The 18,549-nt window shown below is 46.4% G+C and overlaps 2 protein-coding genes across 5 annotated transcripts in view; one reads left to right on the plus strand and one right to left on the minus strand.

Moving 5' to 3' along the window:
• Window positions 1-6,628: 6,628 nt before the first annotated feature.
• LOC120367851 (uncharacterized) lies at window positions 6,629-8,456 on the minus strand. Of its 2 annotated transcripts, none has more exons than XM_074406415.1 (2): window positions 7,526-8,456; window positions 6,629-6,969 (listed from the first exon to the last, which is right to left on the minus strand). In XM_074406415.1, the coding sequence occupies exon 1, from the start codon at window positions 8,273-8,275 to the stop codon at window positions 7,658-7,660; it is 618 nt and encodes a 205-aa protein (XP_074262516.1). In that variant the 5' UTR covers window positions 8,276-8,456; the 3' UTR covers window positions 6,629-6,969; window positions 7,526-7,657. The 2 variants fall into 2 exon arrangements, with proteins under 2 accessions (XP_074262516.1, XP_074262515.1); XM_074406414.1 differs by having other exon boundaries at window positions 7,112-8,456.
• RALY (RALY heterogeneous nuclear ribonucleoprotein) overlaps window positions 8,117-18,549 on the plus strand; it is an 85,831-nt gene continuing 75,398 nt past the window's right edge. For 2 of the 3 annotated variants that reach the window (XM_003932048.4, XM_003932049.4), the window contains exon 1: window positions 8,117-8,206. The gene's annotated coding sequence lies outside the window, so the exon portion shown is untranslated. The remainder of the gene's footprint in view (window positions 8,207-18,549) is intronic. The other variant, XM_010342689.3, reaches the window with a different exon arrangement.

Raw genomic sequence — 18,549 nt, forward strand, 5'->3', positions numbered from 1 at the left:
TTTGAGAGGCTGAGGTGGAATGATCTCTTGAGCCCTGAAGTTCAAGGCCAGCCTGGGCAACATCACGAGATCCTGTCTCTACAAAAACATTTCTAAAAAAATTAGCTGCGCATGGTGGTACATGCCTATAGTTCTAGCTAAGGAGGCTGAGGCAGGAGGACTGCTTGAGCCCAGGAGTTCAATGCTGCAGTGAGCTATGATCGCACCACAGCACTCCAGCCTGGGTGACAGAGACTCTGTCTCAGAAAACAAACAAACAAAAACAAACAACAATGAAAAAAACTGGCTAATTGGGTATCTCTTTCTCTACTCCAGATGGCATTCTTTTAGTCTTAGGGTCCCCTTATTGGACGCAAAGCTGAGATGTTCTTGGGGCACCTGGTCAAGAATTCCTGAGGTATATAGCAAATAAGAACATCTGGGAGCACATGCTACCAACATCTGGCCACAAACTCTTAAAATAATATGGAGAAGTAGATTGAGGAAACAGATGAAGAACATGAGGGAGAATGTGTTCAGTGACACCTGCAGAAATGCACCTGGGGAATCACAACTGAAGCAAGGATGATTGAAAAGTCTCTGCAAGTGTGTGTGACACTACTGAGTATTAGGGGTGGTGTGGGGGTGGAAGGCCTCATGTATCTGTCATTTCCTGGGCACTCAATTCTTTTTGAATGAGATGTTCTAGAGATAGTTTTTCTCATTAGAACGAATGTCACAGACCCAATGTTTTCCTCGTTTATATTTCTTCTAATGTGCTTCTGCTTCAGCAAGTGAGCACTTAATGTCAATTTCAATTAACATCGCTGCATCTGATCTCCATTGTGTCACTCATGGATGCAATGAGGGGCGGAGGAAGGTCACTGGGAAGTGGGGAGAGGTGCCCCCTCTTGTTCGAAGGCTTGAAGGCACTGGTGAGGGAGGTATTGGGAGGGAAGGTGTGGAATGATTTGCTCCCTACTTAATAAAGACCATGCTTTAAAGATGCCAGCCTCTCTTTTGTTTGATAAAACACTAGTGAAGACTAGGAGCAAGGCAGAGAGCAGGGACAAGGGCTCTGAGGGCTGAGTCAGTAAGGAATGAGAGACACATAACTTTGCACTGACCTGTGAGAGCTTCCTGCATAACCTTGAGGTCTGCAGCCATCAGTAACAGCGGGTAGAAACTGTATGCTCCAAATCTGCTATCTGATATCCTGGGGATTCCCAGCTGGGATGGCTCAAAGCTGGTGGTCTGACACCAACACTTCTGTGTGTGGCCTGAGCTCAGCATGGAAATGGGATGGACCAGAGCTTGGGGTGGGAGTAACAGAGCAAGCCTCAGGGAGAGGTAGAGACAGTCACAACCTGCCAACTCTTCCTCCCTCTCTTCTTCCATCCTTCCTTCCCTCCCTTCCTTCCTAACAAGGGAATTTGTTCCCTTTGTGCCCTTCCAAAGGAAGTTTGTTCAGGAAAGAGAAGATACGGATTTATGTTCTCCAAGACACAATCCTCAGGGATCATTCTCTCTCCTTTGAGAAGTCAGAGCATTTGTTTTTTCATCTTCTTTGTCATCAATAACAATCATTAGAAGGGCTTACTATTTCTTGAACACCTTCTGTGTGTCAGGGGACACTACATATATTATTTCTGGCCTTCACAGCAACCCTCAAGGTAAATGTAATTTATGCCCACTTTGCAGAGGAGGAAATTGGGGCTTGGAGTGCTTGAGGAGCTTATCTAGTAAGTGGATTGAACTGAGGCTGGTTCATTCGATTTCTGGCTCCAATGTCATCAATTACGTGCAATATATACTTGCAAGGGCCCAGCTCTTGGCCAAGACCTGCTAATGGGTGCATCTGAAATGAGAAATGTCTTCTATTCAAGTCCAGACATCGACATCAACAAGGATTAAACACAAGAATTTCACCTGCACTGTACTAGCCGTCAAGATGCAAGGGCTGTAGCCCTGGTTCTGCAACTCTTTTGATGGGCAGCTTTCAGCGTAGATGATCTGTGAACTCCCCTCTCCAGGCCTCATTTCTCCATCTGTCAAATGGGCAGTTTGGACTAAATATCTCCAAGGGTCAGTTCAGTTCAATCCAATCTGACAGCACTCATGGGGCTTTCCCTTGCGACTGTGTCAGAAGGATACAAAGATGGACAAGGCAGACCTCCGTCTTCCAGGTGAGCTGGATGCGTGCTCTAATAGTTATACATAAAGAGCAACGAAGCTTGGAGAGCACAGCATCTCATTTAGACTTGGCCAGTGGCAATGTATGTGGCACAGATGAGGCAGGCTTTGGGGTGGAGGCGCCATTGGCACTTGGGCTTGAAAAGGAAATAGAACATGTGGAGGTGGAGATAGGAGGAAGCTTTTCCCAGCCGACACCACATGGAGCAGAACAACTACTTGGTCATCCCATAAAATGGTGAGAAGGAACAAATCATTGTTGTTTTAAGTCACTGCATTTTCAGGGTGGTTTCTTATGTAGCAATAAATAATAGACCCCAAAGGTGGGTGTGTGATTATAGACTTTATCCCATAAAGGTCAGAGATTGCCCATTTTTAGACCACAGCCTACAACAGTAATTGGCCTGCAGCCACAATTCATTTGGCTTGCACAGGCTTTTAAAAAATAGTTGAGCCGAGGCCGGGTGCGGTGGCTCAAGCCTGTAATCCCAGCACTTTGGGAGGCCGAGGTGGATGAATCATGAGGTCAAGAGATCGAGACCATCCTGGTCAACATGGTGAAACCCCGTCTCTACTAAAAACACAAAAAAATTAGCTGGGCATGGTGGCATGTGCCTGTAATCCCAGCTATTCAGGAGGCTGAGGCAGGAGAATTGCCTGAACCTAGGAGGCGGAGGTTGCGGTGAGCCGAGATCGCGCCATTGCACTCCAGCCTGGGTAACAAGAGCGAAACTCCGTCTCAAAAAAAAAAAAAAAAAAAGATAGTTGAGCCAACATTTAGAAATTGGGAAACTTTATATGAAAATCCAGATTTGGGGGCTCTCTTGAAGAATCCTGCATCTCAGCACCTGCATTCTAGGAACAGTTGGCTGGCTGTCCTCTGTATATGCAACACATGCTCTCCAGTTCATGACATTGCTCTCCACTCTCTATTGTCTCACCCAACCTGCTTTCTAGCCCCTGTAGACACTTGAGGGTTTGCTATTGTTGCTGTTTGTTTTGAGACAGGTTCTCACTCTGTTGCTGAGGCTGGAGTACAGTGGTATGAGCATGGCTCACTGTAGCCGTGGCCTCCTGGGCTCAAGTGATCCTCTGGCCTTAGCCTCCCAAGTAGCTGGAATTATAGGCACATGCCACCATGCCTGGCTAATTACAAAATTTTTTTTTGTAGAGACAGGGTCTCACTACATTGCCGAGGCTGGTCTCAAACTCCTGGGTTCAAACAATCCTCCTGCCTCAGCCTCCCAGAATGCTGGGATTACAGGTGTGAGCCACTGCGCCTGGCATGACATTTGAGTTTTTGATCCATGCTGATGACATGACAATGGGAAGGCACTGGAGGGTTGTTTTGTTTTTGTTTTTTTGAGACAGGGTCTCGCTCTGTTTCCCAGGCATGATCTTGGCTCACTGCAACCTCTGCCTCCCAGGTTCAAGTGATTGTCCCACCTCAGCCTCCCGAGTAGCTGAGATTACAGGTGCCCGCCACCATGCCAGGCTAATTTTTGTATTTTTAGTAGAAATGGGGGTTTCACCATGTTGGCCATGCTGGTCTTGAACTGCTGACGTCAAGTGATCCTCCCGCCTTGGGCTCCCAAAGTGCTGGGATTACAGGTATGAGCCACTGTGCCTGGCCCATTGAAGGGTTTTGCACAGTGGAGGAAATGAGAGTTGAGCAGTGAGTAATGTATTAGTGGGAGATGACTCTGAGGCAGGTGTAGTCAAATTCTATTATTCAATCTGCCCGGACCATGAACTTCATCTTTTGGGAAATGCATCTTTCGCTGATCATATGGTTCTGATGCCACTGCCATCTCCTGGTATGTCCCACTTCCCTATTTACTCACAATGATTGGTTAAAGAGTGGCACCTGGTTTAAGTTGGGCCAGTTACAGCACCTGGCTCTCCAGCCACAGATGATTGGACCAGGGTCAGGGACTTAGCCATGTTGGGCCAATCGAAGTTTTTCCCTAAAATTTTGTCCTTCAGACCAGAAGCAGAAATCCTCAGTCTCTGGTTGAGCGGGTGAGCTGTGAGTGGTGAGCACTGCTGCAGCCATGTGTCTAGCCTTGAGGAGAAAAGCTCACACACAGAGAAGTGATAGGACTGGGAAGAGAGTCCTGACAACATTCAAGTGTCTGTGCTCACCACTTCAGTGCCTTTTCTGAGCCTGGTTCTCCAGCTTTCCCATCAGTTCTGGGAGCTCCCCATTTCTTCCTGATAAATTCCTTTGCTGTGTCTGTTAGCCTGAGTTTATTTATGTTTTGTAATTTGCAACAGAGAACACTGGTGATAACCAGGAGCTTTGAGGCAGTTCCAGGAGGGCTACTTCTCACCCGTCAGGAAGGAGCCAAGACAGGGTTTATTCTCAAACGCAGAGCAGGAAAGAGATAGCGCTATTCCCACTGGAAAGTGCATTATCCTGTGAGGCAGGTATCCTTCCCTGCCACTGACTTCCTCCAGAAACCATTAAGTAAATCTCGATGCTTTTCTGAGCCTCCATTTTCTTATCTGTAAAACAGGACCTGGGAAAGAATGATGATTCTTAAATTGTATTCTGCAACGCCCTGAGATTTTGTGGAGGGATCACTGCTTAAGAAGGGTGGCTTGTGGCTGGGTGGCTTGTGGAGAGGCCTAGTAGGAATGACTCTGGGTTCCTCTCCCCTGCTTCAAGCAAAGCCCCCTCTCCCTCATCTGTTTTATACATTGCCTTTCTGTGAAAGGTCTTGGGTAAGAAGGGTGGACAGCTTGAGAAGTTTGAAAACCCCTGGATGAGGTGTCTTGGAGGAACTTTCCAGTTGTAATAGTTAATGATTTTATGGATTCCAATAGAAAGCAGAATGCCTTTCACATTGATAATAACAAAACTTTGTTTTGTTTTTGAGTCAGAGTCTTGCTGTTGCCTAGGCTACGGTGCAGTGGTATGATCTTGGCTCACTGCAACCTCCACTTCCCAGATTCAAGTGATTCTCCTGCTCCAGTCTCCTGAGTAGCCATACATTGGCCATATCACATTTCCTCATTTGTGAAATGGGGGGAAAAAAACAGAACTAACCTTGTAGGATTACTAGGGGGATTAAAAATGCAGACGAACCAAATTAATTATATTCTTCCAACCTTGACACTTTATTGTTAATTAGCTCCACCTGTTGGACTCTACTCATGTTTTAGTTAGGAAATAATGGCTGCCAATTATAAAAATTACAACTCAAAATACTATAAAAATGTTCACGTTAAAGTCCAGAGGTGGGTCAAACTTCAGGAATAGGCTGGATCAAGTCTCTGGCTCATTTTATTCTGTAATGTTTTTTGTCTTGCCCTCCTCCATGTGATGGTTTTGTCTTCTGACTGGCCTCCCTCTTGTGGCTAAAAATAAAAATAAAAAATCTGCTGCAACTCTAGGTAGGTATCATACCCTATGCCACACTATCCTGAAAGCGAAAGAATGTCACATCTTCGTTCTTCACCTTTATTGGACCAACGACCCTAGGTCCTTAATAATTAGGAGGTAGGATAATATAGTAATTCGGCCTGCAGTACTCCATCATTTACCAACTGTGTGACCTTGGGAAAGTTAACCTCTTTGTGCCACAGTTTCCTCATCTGTATAACGGAGTAAGAACAGTACCTACCTCATAGGGATGTTGTGAAAATTAAATATGCTTGAAAAACACTTAGCAGACTGCATGGGAATTAGTAAATTTTCACTAAGTGTTAGCTAGATTGTCAGCATATTTCCTTAGAAATATCTCCCTTCTGCCAGGCATGGAGACTCACATCTGTAAGGCCAAGGCAGGAAGATCACTTGAACTCAGGAGTTCAAGACCAGCTTGGACAATATAGTGAAAGTTAAAAAAAAAGGTAGCCCAGAGTGGTAGTATATGCCAGTAGTCTCAGCTACTAGGGAGGCTGAGGTGGGAGGATTGCTTGAGTTTGGGAGGTTGAGGCTGCAATGAGTTTTCATCATGCCACTGCACTCCAGCCTGGGCAACAGAATGAGACCCTGTCTCAAAAACCAAACAAACATGGCAGGGTGTGGGGTGGCTCACACCTGTAATCTCACTCAGCACTTCAGGAGGCCAAGGTGGGATCCCCTGAGGTCAGGAGTAGAGACCAGCCTGGCCAACATGGTGGAACCCTGTCTCCACTAAAAATACAAAAATCATCCGGGCATGGTGGTGCACACCTGTAATCTCAGCTATTTGGGAGGCTGAGGCATGAGAATTGCTTTGAACACAGGAGGCAGAGGTTGCAGTGAGCCGATATCACACCACTGCACTCCAGCCTAGGCAACAGAGCGAGACTCCGTATCAAAAAACACACAAATAAACAATGAACAGACAAATACATGACAGAACAAGAAGACAAACTAGAGAACATCTTGAGACAAGGTGTTCTGGGAAGAGCTCTTTTGAGGAGGTGATATTAAAGCAGAGTTTGTGGAAGAACGTCCCAGGCATTGCTCTCAAGGTCGTCAACTCTGATTTATTTTCCTTTTGAAACAGGACAAGGAGGTCATCAAACAACAGAAGGGCAATTCTAACTGCTGGTATGGCAAAGCCAGGACTCTAAATTCAAACTCTGCTCCATTCTAAGGAATCCCGCCTCTTAAGCAGGTTCAGGGGAAGCGATGTGAGCCACGAAATCACAGGTCAGAGGCGGCATCGAGAATATGGTCAGTCCTCAACTTTCAGGGAAGTCCATAGCCGAGGAATGAAGGGCAACGGTCCTCTTGTGGTCTTATTAGGAAGACTCCGGCTGTTCACTGGAGGGTGGAACACTGATTCCAAGCGAGAGGTCCTGACAGGAGTAATGTGTAGGAGGGAGGACTAGCACCCGGATCGAGTTATAAAACATCTCCCGCACCTTTTTCGGAGACCACCCTCAGCGCGGCCTCTCCGCCCAGTCCCAGCTTAGGCAGCGAAGAGCGTCCCTCACTGACCCCGTCTTGGTGCCACGTTCCTTGAAAGCGAAAGGACCAGGAGTTTCTTCCTGCCTCGTCTCTTCCGGATCCCTGCTCAAACCAGCAGGCACCACCCTCGGCCTGCTGGTCTGAGAGCCATCCTCAGGCTCCGCCCACCTCGAGCACCACCTGTCAGTCCTTCCCTGAGGCACGCCTCCTTCCGGCTCCCGCCCTGAGCAGCCACCCCTAGGGCCCCTCCTCCCCCCGCTGCTTCCGGGCCCGCCTCTTCAGGGTCGCTTCTATCTTCTTCCCACTCTAGGCTCCTCTTCAGCTCCGCCTCCCTCTGCCCATGGCTCCGCCCTCTGGGCAGTTCTCCTTTGGCCAGGCCCACAGCATCTCTGTTCAAGCAGTTTCCTGGCTCCCGGTCCCCGTCGCTTGCACCATTTTCCCTACCTGCGCGGCTTCTTCCCAGGGCCATACCACTCTCTTAGCTCCGCCTCCACTTTGGCTCCAAACCTGAGCAAGCGACTCTCTCTTCCCGCCCCAGCCCCGCCCCCCGAGCCGCGTCTCAGTCCCTCCTCCCTTTCAGGCCCTGCCCTGGACCCGCCTTTCTCCTGTCCCCGCCGAAGCTCTGGACCTTTCCAAAGCCTGGCTAGGAGGGTGGGGAGAACCCTTGCGCCTGGGGAGCCGAGCTGTTTCTGGGTGGGGCTGCGGACTCCTCGTGCTCGTGTCATCGAGTCCTTCCCTGTAGACAGAGACGTGGGAGAGCCCTGGACCAGGGACAGAGTGGCGGGCGGGGCCGAGCTGAGGGGAGCCGCTCCGGGTGCCCCCACCCCCGCGGGCGTCAGTGGTGCTGGCCGAAGGCAGGGCTCGCGGTTGCGGGGCTCGCGTCGCTGTCAGTGCGGCGAAGCGCGCGAGCGGCGCGGGCGCGGGCGCGGGTGCGGGGTAGCGGAGCCCGAAGAAGCTGAGGGGGCGGTAGCGGCGTCGGCGACGGCGACTACGACTACGACTCCCGCGCGAGTGCCCAGCCTCCTCCCGCCGCAGCCGCCCTTTTCCTCCCTCCCTGACGTCCCCGAGTGCAGCGGCACCGCCTCCTTCCCAGCCGCGCGGCTTCCTCCAGACCTTTGGGCGCGGGTGAGTGGGGGCTGCGGGCGTCTCCTTAGGGGTGCGGGAAGGGTGTGTGCTTTGTGCCTTTCCGTTCATCCACTTCTGGCGGGCCGCTGGCTATTTTTAGAAACTCTTATTTCTGCCCTTCGGGGAGTCCTGGGAGCCCGAGTAACTCCAGGCCCCCGCCGCCGCTCTTCTCTCCCACCCGGACCCGCCGCCCCGGGTCGCCAGCCCCAGCCCCCAGCCCCCAGCCCCCAGCGCCCGCTCCCGCGCCCGCTCCGGGCCGCCCAGGCGTTCCCTGACTGCCCCCTCCCCGCGGGCCGAGCCTGGGCCGGTAGTTGGCTGGGTGGGCCCGCGCCCGCTCGGAAGTTGGGAGTCTTTTGTGCTCGCGCTCCGCCCCGCCCCGCCCGGCGAGGGGCGGAGGGAGGGGAACGGAGGCTGCTCCGGGGAGGCCTCGGGCGGGCCCGGCCCCGGCTGCTTCCGGCCCTCCTACCCCGGCTGGGTCTACGGGCTCCCGGAGGCGCGCAGAGCTGGTCCTGCCTCGGCTCCCGCCTCTTCTGGGCTCTTTGCACACCTTGGGTTCGGAGAGAAGCAACAACGGGCCCTCAAGCTGGGGCCGTATCCGCATTTCACTCAGTCGCCTTGGTGGCTAAGCCTTAGTTTGCCACTCGGTGGCATGGGGGGAAAGAGGGAAACTCGCCTCGCGGGGTGTTCATGGATTCAGGGAGGGAACTGATATGTGAAAGAAGTGTTTAACACTAACAGGCAACATTTAATGACACTTCTCCCAGGAACATTATTTCTTTTAATGCTCACAACGGCCTTCTAGTTTATCCCCATTTATAGAAGCAGAAATCAAGGCGCAGAGGGGTCAAGCAATTTTCTCCAAGTCACAGGAGCCACAGAAGTGTAAAGGAGCGGTGCTAGCACCTGTTATTTATTAAATTTCGTAGTGTGAGCATGTATCATCTCTTAGTGCAGAGGGCATTTTAACCGAGCCTTGGGTCACACCATTTAATTAGGGACATAGCTCTAGGTTTTCCCTTACTTCTGGGCCGTTGTCAGCTACACTGTGGATGAAATCTCATTCTGGGATTACCATATCTCCAAGGGGAAAGGTTTGGATGAATTCCTTGCTAGTATTGCGGCAGTAGAAGTTAATGGATGCAGAGACTCCAGATCTCAGACACAACTGAAATTCCCTGGGGTTTTGTCTCAAGGAAGCCTTGAGACTAAACGGTGGGATTCACGCTTTATTTTGTGTGTGGCGTGGTCCTCCTCTCAGACCTTGCAGGTTCTCTTTGTTTGGATTTATCGATCCTAGTTTGGTGGAGGCTGGAGGAATAGCTCAAGTCACCTGCTTTCAAACAATATTTCTCCTATTTTCAGATAAGGCCCAGAGTGGTTAAAGTGAACTAAAATTAACTTTGGCAAATGTTCCAGTTTTCCAATGTGTTTGATCCGGTTTGAGGGAGTGTCTAAAAATCAGGCAGGAGAGTTTCTGGGCCAGGTCTTGAGGAGTCTCTTGATGTTTGCATTAGTCCTTTGGAGTCTGGTAGGTCTTGGCCAGGATTCTGGATTTAGAAGTCCTATGTAGGAGCTGAAAGGGTTTTACAGACATCCAACTTTTTCATATCTGCCTTTCCCTGCTTCCCTGTTAACTGAACGTTGGAAAGGGGAAGTAGTGGTCTGAATTCAGACTGCCTTAGTGTCAGAGTGAGAACTAGAATTCCGTTTTCTTCCTTCTAATACAGTAATATTTTTATTTCTCCCATACCTTGCCACTTCTTAAAAGGGCGGGAAACTACTTATTCAGGCCTTAAGGTCAGGAATATTGAGTAATTGGAAATCCCAAGGAAGTTTTAGTTTCTACCACTTTCTGTGCCTTATGGTTAGTATCAAAGGAAGGCCAGGTTTAAGCACAGGTGTACTAGTTCTCATAAGTCACCACTTCAGTTTTATATGTTTATGGCTTATATACGCTTCCATAACCATTATCTGATTTAACTTCTTTTCTTTCTTTCTTTTTTTTTTTTTTTTTTTGAGACAGAGTTTTGCTCTTGTTACCCAGGCTGGCTGGAGTGCAATGGCATGGTCTCCGCTCACCGCAACCTCCATCTCCTGGGTTCAGGCAATTCTCCTGCCTCAGCCTCCTGAGTAGCTGGGATTACAGGTACGCACCACCATGCCCAGCTAATTTTTTGTATTTTTAGTAGAGACAGGGTTTCACCATGTTGACCAGGATGGTCTCGATCTCTTGACCTTGAGATCCACCTGCCTCGGCCTCCCAAAGTGCTGGGATTACAGGCGTGAGCCACCGCGCCCGGCTCTGATTTAATTTCTAATCCATTGCTGTGAGGGAGTTTGCAGAGCTTGATTTATGTCTCCTTTTTACTGTGAGGGAATGGAGACGTAGCATAGCACTTGCCTTAGATGACAGAATGAGTAAGTAATGAGGACAGGACACCTGGAGCAGAGGATTTGATTTGGCATCACAAACTGAGCCACTCATTGTGGCTCTCTGAGCCTCAGTTTCCTTATCTGTAACCTCTCATAGGATTGTTGTGGGGACTGAAAGAAAATGGTTGTGAAAGTGCTTTATAGTGGTAGTAATAATGGCTGAATTTATTAAGGTACTTAACGTGTATCACCAGTCACTGAACTGAGGACTTTATGGACTATGTTACTTAATTCTCAGAGCAACTGATGAATTAAGTTTTTTGTTTGTTTGTTTGTTTTTTTTTTGATACGGAGTTTCACTCTTGTTACCCAGGCTGGAGTGCAATGGCGTGATCTCGGCTCACCGCAACCTCCGCTTCCTGGGTTCAGGCAATTCTCCTGTCTCAGCCTCCTCAGTAGCTGGGATTACAGGCACACGCCACCATGCCCAGCTAATTTTTTGTATATTTAGTAGAGACGGGGTTTCACCTTGTTGACCAGGATGGTCTCGATCTCTTGACCTCGTGATCCACCCACCTCGGCCTCCCAAAGTGCTGGGATTACAGGCTTGAGCCACCGCGCCCGGCCGAATTAAGTATTATTATTATCTCTGTTTTAGAAAAGAAACAAGCTTAGAGAAGTTACATGACCTGCCTCAGGGTCATTTAACTGGTAAGTGACCAAGCCAGGATTCAGACTGCAGACAGTATAACCTTAAAGCTGGCATGCTTTTTTAAAAAGAAAATTGTGGTAAAATATGTATAACATAAAATTTACAGTTTTAACCATTTCAAAGTGTATATTTATGTGACATTATGTATATTCACATGGTTATGCAACCATCACCACTGCCCATTATCTTCCCCAATTGAAACTCTGTTAAATACTGACTCCCCATTCCCTCCTCCCTCCAGCCCCTGAAATCTATCATTCTACTTTCTATGAATTTGACTATTCTAGGAACCTCATGTAAGTGGAATCGTGCAATATTTGTCTTTTTGTGACTGCAAAGCTGGCACACTTAGTGTCTTCCTTAGTTTCAGAGTGTGTTGTAAATGCGAAATAGTAGTCCTCACCTGCAGCAGAGATGTGGCATGCAGCTCCAGAGCAGGAACCCAGGCCAGGTTGTATCTCTTGAGTAAGACCCACTCCTCTCCCCCTTAGATTGATGTTCTTTATCACTTAAGCCTGTTTTGGCTAATTTTTGTATTTTTGGTAGAGATGAGGTTTCACCAGGTTGGCCAGGCTGATTTTGAACTCCTGACCTCAGGTGATTCCCCCTCTTGGCCTCCCAAAGTGCTGGGATTACTGGCATGAGCCACCACACTGGGTCATTATACCCTTAAAATAGAATCTAGATAACTCCTCACCCTCACCTTGTTTTCACCTGCCCTTCTGACCATCCAGGGTTTGGGGATATAGGGCTGCAGTTATCAGGAATAACAGTGCAGTGACAGCAGCTTGGATCACAACTACTCAGGATGATTAAGTAGATCACTTTTATTAAATGCTCCCTCTTCCCCCTCGTTCCATAAAGGTACACAGGAGGGATTAGCTTTTGGGTTCTTATAGGATGTTGATGGTTCCTCATTGCTTGCAGGTGTTTAAGATGGAGTTAGATGCTGAAAATAGCCTTTCAAAATGCCCTTTGACCGTTTTCTGTTGGTGTATTTAGGGGAGTGGGCTGTTTATGAAGATGGTTGGAATTTTGTCCTGATAACTGCGGATTGGAGGAGGCAGTGTCTCAGAGCTGGTTAATAGGGTAACAAACACATGATCATGTGTCTGGTCATGTCACATTCTCCTTAAAAATTTGATGGCCCCAGCATTGCCTACCTGTTCAAACAAATGTGACCAATTAGGTCACTGTGCTGAATTTATTGGATAGAATCTTGTAGTTGAGAGACCTTAAAGTCATTTAGACCAGCTACCTGGCTAACATTTGAGGAGGTTATTTGTTGAGATTGTCTTTCATTGGATACCTCATTTTTAGAAAGTTTTTTTTTTTTTTTTTTTTGAGACGGAGTTTCGCCCTTGTTACCCAGGCTGGAGTGCAATGGCGCGATCTCGGCTCATCGCAACCTCCGCCTCCTGGGTTCAGGCAATTCTCCTGCCTCAGCCTCCTGAGTAGCTGGGATTACAGGCACGCGCCACCATGCCCAGCTAATTTTTTGTATTTTTAGTAGAGACGGGGTTTCACCATGTTGACCAGGTTGGTCTCGATCTCTCGACCTTGTGATCCACCCGCCTCGGCCTCCCAAAGTGCTGGGATTACAGGCTTGAGCCACCGTGCCCGGCCTCTGAAAGTTTTTCAATCACTGAACAATTAATAAGCATCTGTCAGACATGGTACTAAGCTTAGGGATTTTTGTTCATATAGCCTAGTGGGAAAGAAAGGCAAGGAAACAGGCAGTGTGAGAAATGTTGTGTTGTGAGAGGAACAGACACCAGGAGAGCACAGAGAAATGTTGCCTAACCCAGCACTGGAAGGTCAGAGAAGGCTTCTTAGGAGGAGAAATTGGTTAAGCCTAGCCCTCAAGGGAAAAATAGACATAAGCCAGGAAAAGAAGAGATCTGAGTCAGGGAGGAGGCAGAGGTAAGACTGTTCTAGGTAGAAGGAACAGCAAGTTCAGAGATGGTGTTGAATAGTTTAAGACTTTTGGTCATTTACTACATCCATCAGATACTATTCTAAGAATTTAAATGTATTATTTCTTTCCATAACCATCCTGAAGGTATGTACCATTATGATTCCCATTCTGCAGTTGCAGAAAACAGGTCAAGAGGGCTAAATAAATTTCTCAGGTGTTTTGGGTGGAGCATAATGCTTGACTTGGGTCGATGTGGCTGGACAGCAGACTTTCATGGTAGGCAGAGCAGAGGCCAAGTCGGGAAAGGGCCTTCTTGCCTATGTTGAGGAGTTTGGACTTCATCCTGAGGTGAGGGGGCCATGATTCGAAGTGCATTTTTGAAGGATGTCCCTGGCTGCCTGTTCAGGAGTGGACTAGAGAACTAGAGCTCTGTGGACAGAGAGACCAGTTAGGAGGCTGGCAAGAGGTGATGGTGTTTCAAATGAAGGTAGTAGGAGAGCGTGTGTGAGAGTGGGTATAGAAAAAAGGTGGAATTGCCTGGCATGGTGGCTCATGTCTGTAATCCCTGCACTTTGGGAGGCCGAGGTGGGTGGATCATCTGAGGCCAGGAGTTCGAGACTAACCTGGCCAACATGGTGAAACCCATCTCTACTTAAAAAAAAAAAAAAAAAAAAAAAAAATTAGCTGGGTGTGGTGGCAGGCACCTATAATCCTAGCTACTCAGGAGGCTCAGCCAAGAGAATCCCTTGAACCCAGGAGCAGAGGTTACAGTGAGCCAAGATGGAACCACCTCATTCCAGCAAAGATGATTGGTGTGGAGGGTAAGGAAGGAATCAGGATGACATCTGGTTTTTACCTGGTGCAGTTCTGTAGATGGGTGCTGTTTATTGAGGTGGGGACACAGGAGAAGGAGGAGCACATAAGGGAGGGGGTAGGGGTTCTCATGCAGGGCTCCTTACATACGCTTTCATTTACATTTACCTCTGGTTATGGATTCTAGTTCTTTGTGTCAGGCCTGAAGGGGAGAGAGTGAGAGTGTGGCACAACTGGTCATGTTTCTGGCTAAACTGAATGATGCAAACAGTTTAGGAAGAGAGGAAGTATTCAATCTTAGATGTGCAAGCCCAGCACAGCCTGGACACTGCTTACATTAAGCCAAGGAAAGTTCACAGTTTTTCTAGGCTACGTCTTTTGGCACTGGTCTTTTTGTGTACCAGCGTATTCCTCTCTAAGTCAAAGCCACTTCTCTGCTTACTGTCTGCTAGACACTGTCAAAACAGCGATGAGTAAAATGTACCCTAAGGAGCTCATGACCCAGAAGGGCAGAAATCTCAGTAGCTTGGATACAGCAGTGGCCTAGGGAGAGGGTGGATGGGGCAGGGCAGGGTAGGACAGGATACAGAGGGACCCGAAAGGGTTTTTATTAGGGATAGAAGTCAGGAGACCCCACTCTGTTCTCCAGTATTTTTCTCAGGTGTCAAGGGTCTAGATTTACTCATCTGAATAATAACTAGATGACCCACGGGGTCCCTTCTAGCAATTACATTTCATGATTCTAGGTGGTGGTTTAGATAATGTAACTCTAGGACAGGTATTTTCTTTCTTCCTCTCCCGCTTCTTAATTTGGCATTGGTTGGCGGGAGTAGGGGTGGAGATAGCAAGGTTTCACTTGAGTGTCTTGGTGTTATTCAATTTTGGCTTCGTATATAAAATGTATAGCTGGAAGGGAGAAAATGACAGCCGTAATGTTAACCTGCTTGTCCTACAACTCTGGTACTGTAAGCAAACTTTCAGACCTGTGCTCAGGGTACAGCTCACAGACCCTTAGGAATAGAGACAGAGTGCAGTAGAATAAATTAGAAGTCTAGTCACTAGCCTGTGCATCATTTGGTCAGTGTGTGGGCTGGACTAAGGCCCTTTCTTTATGTAGCCTTGTTGCCTCATAAAATAATCTGGGGGTGGTGGGGGGCGGGGGTCCCTGAAATTCTATAAAGGCCCAAAGAGTGGAGTTGGGAGGTGGGGACAGCAAAAGGGTTGGAGGTCCCTCTATCTTTGACTTCTCCCTTCTCTTCTAATGAATAAGTAGAAACAGATATCTGCTCAAGTATTAGTGTTAGTCATCTTTTGTTTCCACAGCTTTGCCTTATTTCCTCAGTGTTAGTGTCTTCTGTCATTTCTTAATGATTTTCATGGTTATCAATGTGCTGTATCTCCTAGGAGGAACGAAGGATAGGATATTGTCCCTGGGCTCTAGTCTTCATCTCCAGAAGAGTCATTTAAGACATCCACTGCCCCCTGTTCTCTATTCTAGGGTTGGGGTAGGGGGTTGTGGCTGAATATTTGGGTTTCCTAAGAGGATACATACTTGAGTTTCCTAGGGAGTGCTCTACTAACTAAAGTGCAAATCTGGCTATCTTCCCAATATGCCAATGAGTTTGGGAAAAATAGTGGGCTTTTGATGCTTGCCAAACCTATGTTAATTGTAATTATCTAATACTCTCTGGGATCTCTGTCTTCCTGTCTGTAAAACAAGAGAATTGAACTAGATAATCTTGAGTGGTATTTCTACCTTTGTACTTTTGTGAAAGTGGCTTAAGAATATCTCTGGATGGAGAAAGGGCTTTGCTAAAATATTGAGAGTATCTCAGAGGGTTAAATTCCGGGTTCACAGAAGATACTTTCAGTATATAAACAGATGGATATTGCTTTTTAGAGTGGACAGATTGCTGAAAAATTGCTTGCGAGATGAATTTATCAAATTGTATGCTGAGTTCCATTATAAACTTGGAGCTATATCCTCATGGGACAAACTTGGAGTCTAAGACTATAAAAAAAATCACATTTAAATTTGTGGCAAACTGTTTAAAATCACATAATAAAGGAAAAATAAAAAACACTCTAAAATTCTCACACAGTGGTAGTAATGGAAAAACAATAGACCAGAAACCTGAATTTCCTAAGAGCTTTAGCCTTATAGGGTAGATACCCCTACTGAGGTTACCTGGCCCTTGAAGGGCCATCCGTAAAGACTGAATAGTTCTGTTTATTTGTCAAAGTAAGACTCATTGGTTTATTCCAAGTAAATATTCTCTTTTAGAATACCAGGCTTAGAAACTTAATGTTACTGGCTGGAGTTTCTTTATTCCAGAGGCATTTATCTGGTATTTAGCTGTCTACTGTTTGTTTATTTTATCAAGGATTTTAATAAGCTTAGTTAATGGTACTGTTTACATGGTGTCTGTTGATCTGTTTGTCTAGTTTCCTTTGAAATTCTTGGTGTTAGTGAAAGCAAGCCCAGCAGTAGATTAAAAGGGTCATTTCCATAACTCTTCATTTGTCTAGATCTGGGTTTTCTTTGTAAAAGGTATCATCACACTATACTGAGAAGTCAAATGTTGTTTTCTTTTTACCCAGAGCATTTTAAGGCTTTGTGATTTTGTTCTTGGGGATACCTGTAAGGTACTGAGGAATGGTGCTGCCATTGTAATAATGAGGGCTGTGCATTAATCAGTTGAACACAAGAATAACTTCTCTTCAAACCTTAAAGATTTACCCTAAATTGATTCTCACAGCAATTAAAATCAACGCTTACTAAAATTAGGGTTGAGAGGAGGTTACTCAGTTGCTGTGGCATGATTATTTATGCTTGGAAGTCCAACAGCCTTCCATTCCTAATCTCAACCATTTATTCCAGGAATTTGGAGTACTTCCTATGTGTTCTCCTTATGGAGACATAAGGAGACATAATTCCTGTCCACAATTTACTTTGAGTCTTGAGAGGAAGACAGAAAGGTAAAGCAAATCCAGCCTACTGCCCTGGCACATATATTTGGATTAAAAGTTCAAACAGAAAATGACATAACTGATGGCTGTATCAGTAGACAAGGAGACCTGTTTGATAATCTTTTAGTGTATAGACTTATTTTTCGCATTCCCTTCTCTCCCTTCTGTTATTTACAGATATTTATCTTCCATTGCTAATGTATCCAACACCTAGTGTGTAAAGTCAAGAATGTTAGAGTAGGGGGCAATGTTGTCCTTCAGGTTTGGGTGTCCTGATACCTGCATCTGGATACCGAAACAGTTCTCTGGTTGGCTTCAGGAAGATTTGGTATTGTCTCGCTTCTTAACGTAGAAATGAAGAAAATTAAGTTTCATATTGAACTATTTTAAGTTTCATTATACTCAGTTTTGAAATAAAATAGCTGTATTTTGTATGCAAGTAGAATTATCTGAGGAGTGATTTCTGGCATTTGATCAGTCGGTGATTTAATAATTGTGATTAAATTGTAGTTCACGAAGCTCATTGCTGTTGCCTCTGCCAGCCTTCTTTGGACACTTTGCTGCAAGGAGCCCTAGCAAATGGAAATGGTGGGCACATTGAGGCTTTCCTGGTCTTGAAGGGTTCCTTCTTTCCTGCCCTTCAAAGATAAATGTTACTTGAGATGCTGTGTTGTGTTCCCAATTTCTTCCAACAAATTTAGCATTTCCAGTGGGGTCTAGAATAATAAGGCCAGGGTAAACTGGAGATGTCATTTTCTCTCTCTGAAGCTCCATATTCTCATCTGTAAAGTAGGGTTAATACTCCATATCTTGCCTTCCTCATAATGTTATTGTGAGGAGCAAATTAGATAAAGAATGAAAGAACATTGTAAAATCATATGAGACAATTTATATATGAAGAATCTATCAGTCATTTGTCAGAGGTAATGGGTAAGTAACAGAATTTTCCATAGGAGGAGAGATAGATCTTTTTGTAGGGAGCAGGGAGAGTAATTGAGTTAGTCTCTGTGATTGGGAGAAAGTATGATGAAAGAATTAGGACAAGGGCAATGATGGAACAAAAGACTGGAGGCAGAGCTGTTTAGCGGGAACAGTGAGTGAGTGTTCTCTAACCTCACACTCAAGTCATAGGTTAGGCATATGTTTAGCTTTAGTAAATATGCCAGTTTTGAAAGGCCTATCAGCTCACATGGTTAGCGATAAGAAAATTGGTTGTTCTCTGTCTTTGACAACACTTGGCATTGTCTGTCTTTTTCATTTGAAGCCATTCTGGTTAGTAGTTACAGATATGAATTTTAAGAACCATAATAAGAATTCTCACATAGCAAGTACCATAAAGGGGTACAGTGACTGGAAAGTTCAGAAGGGGAAGAGACTGCTTCCTTTGTACATGGAGGAGGGGCAGAGGGAGTTCACAAGGAACATTTGTGGACCATGAGTATTTGTGCTGGACCTTGTAGGATAAGGATAGTGGCCATATGTTGTCCAGGACCATCTTAATTTGTAATATTCTGTCAGGTTGTACTTAACGTTTATGAAATACTAATGCTGCCATGT

The sequence above is a fragment of the Saimiri boliviensis genome, chromosome 9 (assembly GCF_048565385.1).
Source record: "Saimiri boliviensis isolate mSaiBol1 chromosome 9, mSaiBol1.pri, whole genome shotgun sequence".
In the NCBI taxonomy this organism is placed as follows: domain Eukaryota; kingdom Metazoa; phylum Chordata; class Mammalia; order Primates; family Cebidae; genus Saimiri; species Saimiri boliviensis.

Excerpts from the sequence above, each read along its gene's own strand:
- LOC120367851 (XM_074406415.1), bottom strand. The coding sequence starts at position 8,275 with ATGAACGGAAAGGCACAAAGCACACACCCTTCCCGCACCCCTAAGGAG.